The 9,977-nt window shown below is 38.9% G+C and overlaps 1 protein-coding gene and 1 long non-coding RNA gene across 2 annotated transcripts in view; one reads left to right on the top strand and one right to left on the bottom strand.

Annotated features, from left to right (window-relative positions):
* The window catches only part of LOC104728206 (peptide chain release factor PrfB1, chloroplastic-like), a 2,078-nt gene extending 1,178 nt beyond the window's left edge, over positions 1-900 (top strand). The window contains exon 4 of the mRNA XM_019231915.1: positions 831-900. Coding sequence (XP_019087460.1) covers positions 831-900 — 70 coding nt within the window. The remainder of the gene's footprint in view (positions 1-830) is intronic.
* Positions 5,294-7,447, bottom strand: LOC104724033. Its single transcript, XR_002034056.1, has 2 exons — positions 6,128-7,447; positions 5,294-5,827 (listed from the first exon to the last, which is right to left on the bottom strand). It is a non-coding gene; the product is annotated as an uncharacterized LOC104724033 (long non-coding RNA).

Genomic DNA, 9,977 nt, shown 5'->3' with positions numbered 1-9,977 from the left:
TGTTGGATTGGGGTGGCCATTGGGCAGATCACCTGAACCTGGTGGAGTTTGCTTACAACAACAATTATCAGGCGAGTATTAAGATGGCTACTTCTGAGGCTTTGTATGGGAGGTCATGTCATACACCGTTATGCTGGACTCAGGTGGGGGAGAGGAGCATGTTTGGTGCTAGTTTTGTTCAGGAGACCTCAGAGAAGATTCAGGTTCTCAAGCTGAACATGAAGGAGGCTCAGGATAGGCAGGGGAGTTATGTTGATAGGAGGAGGAGAGATCTTGAGTTTCAGGTAGGAGAAAGAGTATACCTCAAGATGGCCATGTTGCGGGGTCCGAACAGGTCATTGACAGAGACTAAGTTGAGTCCGAGGTTTATGGGTCCGCTCAGAGTGATTGAGCGGGTGAGACCGGTTGCATATAGGCTGGAGTTGCCTGAGGTTATGCGCGCGTTCCACAAGGTTTTTCATAATTTTATGTTGAGAAAGTGTCTCTGTGAGGATGATCAGTTGTTGGCTAAGATTCCTGAAGATCTTCAGCCTAACATGACTTTGGAGGCGAGACCAGTGAGGGTTCTCGGGAGGAGGATCAAGGAACTTCGGAAGAAGAAGATTCCTTTGATGAGAGTCCTTTGGGATTGTGATGGTGTTGAGGAGCAGACTTGGGAGCCTGAGGCGAGAATGAAGTCAAGGTTTAAGAAGTGGTACGAGAAGCAAGCCGCGACTTGAGCTTGTCTAGCCTGGTCCCATCTGTAATCCGTGGCTGGAGCGGGAATGAAGTATTCCAGCCCATCTCTCTTGTTTACTTGGTCGCTTGGGGTGGTTGGTTGTGCGAATCAGTGACAAGATGAGATGGTGCTCGGGGTACAAAGTTTCTGTGAGGTGGGGTTTTTGGAGGAAAGTTTCCTGAAATAGAAGTTTCCAAAAGTGGGAAGTTTCCAAAAGTGGAAAGTGCTAAATGTGGAAAGTTTTATGTGAGTTTGAATTTGTCCATTTTAGTGGTGGAGAGCCTTGGAGAGGCTTGTGTGGCCTTAGTGACCCAGAAAACCCATCTCACGCTGCCAAAAACTGCACTTGCTCAACTTAGCAAAAAACTTCTGCTCCCGTAGCTTCTCCAGATCTGCCTTCAAATGCATTGCATGCTCCTTAGGACTCTTAGAATAAACCAGGATATCGTCGATGAAAATGATGACAGATACATCCAGGAACTCCTGGAACACATTGTTTATCAATCTCATAAACGCCGCTGGTGCGTTAGTCAATCCGAAAGGCATCACCACAAACTCATAATGCCCATACCTCGTCCTAATGTAGTCTTCGTCACATCTGCCTCATCTATCGGTATCTGATGATAACCCGACGCCAGATCTACCTTGGCGAACCAAGTAGCACCCCTCAACTGATCCAACAACTCATCGATCCTCGGAAGAGGGTACTTGTTTTTCACAGTGACCCGGGTCAAACCCCTATAATCAGTACACCACCGAAAACTCCCATCCTTCTTCTTGACAAACAACACCGGTGATACACTAGGACAGATGAATTCCTTACTCAACAAATCCGCTAGCTGCTTCTTCAGCTGTGCCATCTCTGTTGGAGCCGTTCTGTAAGGAGCCTTGGATAACGGCATCGTCCCTGGTTCCAGTTCAATCGTAAAAGGATCAGACCGAGATGGTGGTAACCCCTGCAACAACTGGAACACATCCTCAAACTCCTCTACAACCGGGATACCGCTAACCGTAGACTTCTCCACTAACTCTGGCATAGATATGGTAACCAAAAAAGCCTCACGGCCCTTCTCGATCATCTTCCCAGCCTGAATGGCCGAGATCACGAGACTCTCCAAAGTCGATCTAATACCCTGAAAAACCAACTTCCCTCCTGGACGCTCAAACTCCACTCTACCCCGATAGCAATCCAAATGCACCATGTGCCGATGCAACCAATCCATCCCAAGAATCACATCATACAACTCCACTGGACTGATAAGCAAATCCGCTGGCCACGACTCCCCTGCAATCTAAATATCAATTCCTCTAGCCAATCCAATAACCCTCAGGAACTTGCCTCCGGCAATTCTGACAACTCTTGTACGCTCCCCGGGAACCCCTCTGATTCTCGCGCTCTCTGCACACTCCGAAGTAATGAAGCTATGAGAAGATCCAGAATCAAACATAACATGGGACTTAAACCCGCCCACCAACAAGATCCCTACACAAACCTCATGTGTTGAGAACCTAACACCTTGTCACAGGAAAACATAAAATCTGAACTTACTAAGAATTCACAAAGACAAAGTACCAGAAATTATACATGTGATCGCCCCGGCACTGGTTCCACCAGTCTCTGCAGCCGTGTAAATCTGTGGCGCCTGCTCAATCCGTGCCATCTGCTGCCCTCCCGGCTGCACCTGCTGCAACGCCGCCACTGCTACCGGCTGCAACTTGGGACACAAGGGCCTGATGTGCCCTGGCTCCCTGCAATGATAGCATACAATAGCTGCTGCCGTCGGAGCACTCCTCTTGGGAAAGCTAGAAATCTTGTGATCCCCGCCCCCACACCCGAAGCAACTCGGACCACTCGGCCTCTGCGTAGCCTCCCATCTCCTCTTGGTTCCCGCACTGATCGCGTCCCCTGAGACAACTGAAGGAACTGCACCTCCAACCGGTCCAACGCCTCTCTCGGAAAATACTTGCGGTTGAACTCTCCAACAAAGTCAACCCAAATCATCTCCCGCTGCACTCTCCTATCAGCCACTGATATCCACCACAACTCAGCATCACCAATCAAATGGTGGACCCCTATGTCCACCCAGAACTCCTCAGGACATCTCAGAGTATCGAAGTTACGTTCCACACTTGTCCTCCACGCATCTGCAGCAGTAGAATCTGTACCACCCGAAAACTGCGCAGTCACGAGACCCTTCATCTCCTTGAGCATGGAAAAATAACGTCCATGTGCTCCTGCATCCGCAGCCACTGGCTGCCGCTCCTCCGCCACCACTGGTGGCACAACCTGAGCCTGAGCCGGTACCACTGCTGGCAACCGCTCCAACAACTGTGCTAGCAAAGCCGTAAAGTCAGCACCAGGGACTCCATCCGCTGGGACTCCCACACCCGGGACCCTAGGATCACTGACCACTGGAGCATCAACACCGCCCCCTCCGGCCACACTCATGGAATCCTCCTGGACATCCTGCGACTCGCCAACACCCTCAGCTGTCACACTCTGGTCCTCGGTCTCACTAACCACTGGGACTCTACCCCTACCACGACCACGTCCGCGTCAACGACCACGTCCGCGTCAACGACCACGTCCGCGTCAACGACCACGTTCGCGTCCACGACCACGACCACGACCAGCAACAGCATCCTCTCTAACCATCTGCACTACCATGAACAGAAGGCTAAGCACTCAATTATACTTAACACAAAAACATATACTCACCATGGAATCACACTGTAGGCTCAAAGAGGATGTTCTAGGACTCTATGCCACACACAATTGATTAACTCACATAATCAATCAAGACATGCAAATCCCAAACATCACAACAGAAACCTAGTGAACCCAAACCTAAAACCGTAAGGGTTCTGATACCAAACTGAAACGACCCAACCCGTTTTTTTTTTTTTAATAATAAATAATAATAATATACTACAACTAGTGGTCCCATATCCACTAGCCACCTAACCACAACCACAATCAAACAGCGGAAATAACCAATAATATTCTAATAATAAAATATCCGATAATCAAATATAACTATAAACCAATATCCAAATCATTAGAAAACATGGAACCAGCAACCTAGCAATGTTTCTAATGACCCAACTCTAGCAACCTAGCAATGCCAGACAACATCCAATTGAGTCCCTAGAACATCCTCCTCTTCATTGCCTTGATTCCACGATCACACTTTGCTTTTACCTGCACCACAAACACAAATTGTAATGCATGAGTATTTTATATACACTCAGTAAGGCAATCCTCCCATCTACGGGGCTATGCACACAAGCAATAGAGACATCTCTAACCATCAACCAACAATCAACAAACAACAAATAACAAACCAGGACTCTGCATCGACCGACACCAACATGCATCGACCGACACCACATGGGGATGCATCGACCGACACAAGGGATGCATCGACCGATGCAAGTTACACATGCATCGACCGACACTCGCACTGCATCGACCGACGCATGCTCGACATAACACGAAAACCCTAGGTTTTACGCGCCGTCCTCGCACTTGCATCGACCGACGCACAAAGTGCATCGACCGATGCAACATGCCGAGCATCGTGTTCCCCGAAGCTTCTCGCCGGATCTTTGTTCCTGCAACCACAAAACTCGATCCCAAGCCACAAGAAAGCTTCCTAACGTCCCAAATAACCATCTAACAAGCCTAACAACACATAAACAAGCAGATCAGAGAAGCTCTAGCTTAGATAAGCCATGGTCCTGCACTTACCTTTGCCAAGACGAATCTGAACCTTAAACCAACAAGAAAACACCTCCAGGGAGCTCATACAACGATCCCAGCTACAGATCTCTACAGANCTCTACATCGACCGACACCAACATGCATCGACCGACACCACATGGGGATGCATCGACCGACACAAGGGATGCATCAACCGATGCAAGTTACACATGCATCAACCGACGCATGCTCGACATAACACGAAAACCCTAGGTTTTATGCGTCGTCCTCGCACTTGCATCGACCGATGCAACATGCTGAGCATCGTGTTCCCCGAAGCTTCTCGCCGGATCTTTGTTCCTGCAACCACAAAACTCGATCCCAAGCCACAAGAAAGCTTCCTAACGTCCCAAATAACCATCTAACAAGCCTAACAACACATAAACAAGCAGATCAGAGAAGCTCTAGCTTAGATAAGCCATGGTCCTGCACTTACCTTTGCCAAGACGAATCTGAACCTTAAACCAACAAGAAAACACCTCCAGGGAGCTCATACAACGATCCCAGCTACAGATCTCTACAGAAACAACTTCCAATCTCCAGAAATCACCAAGAACACTCAAGAACACTTAGGGAACTTTTCTCTCTTTCTTTTTCTCTCAAAAACGGCCAAATTCGACTAATGAGACAAAAGAATCAACGTAAGGGTTTTTCTCTTCCCTTTGCCCAAAACGCAGAGTTTCACTTAAGTCAAAACGCAGAAAACTGAACCTGTATCGACCGATGCACTTTCTGCATCGACCGATGCAATCTCCCAAACCGGGATTTCGGTTCGCGGGTGTTACAGTTTTACTCTCCTAGAAAACCAAATATAAAATTTAGAACTTCTAGATAAACACTTTTAATATATCATACAATTCAAACTAAGACAAGATATACATAGAGCCTCGCGCGATTGCCACCAATCGTCATCCATACGAATAACTTCAGTTCTCTGATTCGAACTTACACATCAAAATCGGTCCATTCTTTGTAAGTTCCCTTCAATGTATCTATCTTGTTTTTTTACCTCTATCCAACTATCAATATGATTCCCCGTTCGCTTTAAAAGTTCACTCAGAATACAATTTTGATGTGGTTTTTTTAGACCATATGTATTATAGTCTACTTTTGCAAACTCAACTTCATATAGTTTAAGCACAACGCGCTCTTCAAGAAGTGACTAGTTTTCTTTCTAAAAAATGTGAAAAATATTTTTATGTATATATATATATATATATATAAATGACTAACATATGTAATATAAAATTATTATATTATATATACTACTTCGGTAATATATATATATATATATATAACTTACGTTCCTTCGTCGACGTCAAGAGCTAGGACCTTCATTAGACATACTATAGAAAAAATATAAATTAGGACAAGTTAGTTTTATACAATTTTAATAATAACTTGAATTTCAGATTAATAAATGTTACTAATTGTAATATAAGAAACCAGTATAAGCACCATTTTATAAAATTATTTTTACATTTTCACACAATTTTAATTATTTAAATTAAAGTAATTATTTCATAATATAAATGTGTTATATAATACAAACATAATAGATTTTAAATAATAAAATATTATATGCACGTAACTATTATTTTATCTCAATGGTAAATTAGTAACATAAATATAACATAAAAATTTACCTTAATTGTAGTTACTTGAAACTGGAAGAATGTTTTCTAATTTTTTCCCTCAAGTTCTCGGTGAGAGATTTTTTTTTTGTTGAGGTTTTGAGAAGAAGAGCAAAGAAGAAGTTTACAAACTGTGAGTCGATTGTATAGTTACATATATAAGAGGAAGGAACTTCACTTTTAGTATATAAATTTTGATTAATTAAAAATTTATTCAGATAAAATAAAATCTCATCCACCAATAGCATTGTGATTTTTTTAACATTATCTTTATTTTCAAATAATATAAAAAATAAAGAAGTCTTTATTCAGCTTTTTGTGTTGACTACTTTTTCGTACACCTTTATACTTTGATTGGTAAAAGTTAAAGCTATACCACTTTGTACAGCTTTTTTTTCTTCACCAATCACTGCCTACATCAAATACCATTAATCATAAGACGATTTAGAAAAAAATCACTTTCTCTCTCCAATTAACTGGTGGACTAAAAAATTGTTAAGCAATCAAACCTTTGAAATTAAGATTTGATATCTAACTATACCATACTATTTTATTTAGGTGATTTTGTTTAGATTTAATATGATGATTTTACTACCATATGTCTATGATTTCATTTTCAAATTCTTTTGAATTAAAATATAATATATATGAATAATAAATATATATATATATATATATATTGCATATGGTCTTATTTTTAAAAAAATAGAGATATATTATTTAATTTATGAAATGTGTGTTTAACGTTCTATATCGACGAATTGATAAAATTTAAGTTATGCGGGTTGGTAATTTAGTAAGTCTAATTTGCCCACAATTACAAAATTATAATTATTGAAGTTTACTAGAAGATAATTTGTGCTATGTTATAAATATTACTTGCGGATCATGTGATAGAATGACTTTAATGTTTGCATAAATATAATTATAAAAATATATTTTTAGTTTAAAATAAGATGAGTTATATGAAAGATGTTACGCAGATCCTAACCAAGACCATATTTGTATAATTTTTTCTATTTTGAAAACACTCTAAATTAAGGTAGTGAAAGGCAACAGTTAAGCGGGATGGAATTTGACTATTGTCGGACGGATCAAACAAATACACCAATCACACAAATATCACATATTTGCATAAAAACGCACTAACACAATATATAATATATATACATAATAAAAATATATAGATTTTGTTTGTTTTTCTTTATTGATTGCGGTGCGGTCTACCCACATCAAAATAGAAGAGGGTTGAAGTTTTTAAAGTGCGGTTTTCAAATTTTTTTTATTTGTAAAAATATTCTTTAATATATGGGTAGATATACATATATATAATATACTTTTTTACACAAACATATAGTTTTTTCTTTTACTTAATTTATAATATATATGTCAAATAATTAAATTTTTACTTTTTATAAATTGCATATTTAAAGTTCATAAATACATGAAAATGTTTTTCTTAAACCCAAAACAAACAATAATTTACAACTATATAAAATATTAATATATTCATCTATAATTTGTAATATGCACTACTTGTTATCTTAGGTTGTGAATGGTAAATATAAAAAGGTGCGGTTTTCAGTATTTTATGAAAAAACGCTTTTGTGTTACCATTCATATTTTTTTAGAGGGGGTATTCAATTGAGATTTTGGAGAATTTGATGGGATTTAAGAGATTTTGGATTTTGATAGTTTTTAGGATATTTTGGTGGATTTGTTAGTTTTTCAATTTTAAAAAAGAAAAAAATAGTTTGTGATTTGGTTAGATTTTAAAGGAATATATTGGGTGATTTTAAGAGATTTTTTATGATGAGAATGACATTGCAGATTTTCAGAAACCTCCAGACACTTTCATACCCACAAATTTTTTATGAAGAGATTTTAGAGCGAGAGATCTTTTTGTCTTTGGCTCGAAGACATCTCAGTCTCTTCTTGTTTCCCCACTGTAAGAAGATTTCTTGTTCTAACGCTGGAACTTGGAAGCACTTCTCTAATCGATTCGATCGTCCCAACAGACAACTAGTGATTGTTCAGAACTGAAAAATCAAAAGAGAAATTGATTCAGTAATAGAACGATGTGAAATTGATCAAAATTCACACGAAAAAGATGTGAAATTTCACCAGGAAATCAGAGAAAGAAGAAGCTTGAGCTCTGCAAAAGTTACCAGGATCCACAAGTCCCGGTAAGTGAATGAATCTGATTGGCAAACACAGATCGATGTTTTCACACCGGTGAGAAAGACGAAAGTGGAGATTCTAAAATGACTTCTACAACGTCTCTCTTTCTCCCTTTTCTAGGTCATGAAACCTTCCTCCTTCAGTCCACTAACATTAAGAGGGGGGTATTGAACTAGGATTTTAAAAGATTTTGGATTTTTTTTTAAATCAGGTGTTATTCAAATTGTAATTTTAAAATCTCTTCACAAATACCATGTTATTCAATTTGGAATTTACATAAATCATTCAAAATAATTCACAATCTCTTGTTATTCAATCAATGATTTATAAAAATCATATCAAATCTATTGTTATTCAAACTTAACAAGTACTTTTTAAAATACTACTAAAAACAGATTTTGTGAGATTTTAGATACATTTTTACTTGAAAATTAGGAATGAACAAATCTCACCTCTGAAGGGGTTATTTTGAAGGATTTAACAATACTGTCATTGTTCTTTTCGTCAGAATAAAAAAAAAAAAAAGTGAAAAACCCCCCAATTTTTTGTTTTGTCATTCTTTAGTTTACCAAAGGTCCAAAACAGAGCTTCAAAATCTCTTTTTCTTTTCAATTTCAGATTGAACCCAGATTTCAAAATCACTTCCAAAAGGCACTCAACTTATATATATATATGCCTTTGAAATTGAAACTTTGTCATTTGGTCAGATTCAAATCATAGTTAACCAACCAATTCACCAATCATAGCATTTTGTTTAGCACTGACCAGAGCCCAAGCAAGTGGTGGTGACCAAGAGGAGAATGTAGTGATCGTCGGGGCCGGGATTGGTGGACTTGCCACCACCTAACGTCAGATTTGTTCTATTCCACCAATTTTTAGATGGCAATGATAGTGTTTTGTTTTCTGTTTTGATAAAGGGATCGATCATGTGTATAAACCTACTTTTCCTTTTTTGTGCTACAAATCTGTAAGAATCACCTTAAATCTCAACAAATCATAAGCTAATTTTCTTTTCGCTAAAAATAAAAAATAGACAATTCCACCAAATAATTTTAAAACTCACTTAAATCTGTCAAAACCCAAAATCTTCCAAAATCTTAATTGAATACCCCCTCTTAGTTTATGTTCTACGTTTTTTATAAACTGATGATGAAACTGTGCACGGATTTCTATAACTCACAAAAATGAAATCTTGTGTTCACTTTCTACCCACACTTAAATAAGTGTGGTTTTCAGACGTAGCAAACTGACCGTCGGATAGATATGGGTTTACGGATCTAATGAGAGTACGTGAGGCCCATTAAAAAAAGTAGACCTATGGACTAGGATTGGACATTGGGCTCACTAAGAAGTGGTTGTCGGTGCGTTACACTCACAACCAAATCTGCTGTCACCATTCATATTCTAATATTCTATAATTTTAATTATAAAATTTAAAAATAGTTAAAACATAACATCATTAAATACAAAATAAAAAGAAAAATCATCTCCAATCTACCGTAGATTGTCTTTTTGTTTTTGTTTTTTGACAATGTACCGTAGATTGTCTTCTATAAGTTATTTTTAATAGGGATATTTGCACTCACACCCACTTTTTCCAACTTTAATCACACATACACCTACTTTTTGCTATCACTATACTTTTCACTTGTAAAAATTCAATATACCCCCCCCCCCCCAA

This window comes from Camelina sativa, chromosome 11, assembly GCF_000633955.1.
Source record: "Camelina sativa cultivar DH55 chromosome 11, Cs, whole genome shotgun sequence".
NCBI classification, from domain to species: Eukaryota; Viridiplantae; Streptophyta; class Magnoliopsida; order Brassicales; family Brassicaceae; genus Camelina; species Camelina sativa.
This window is presented reverse-complemented; position numbering and strand designations above follow the sequence as displayed.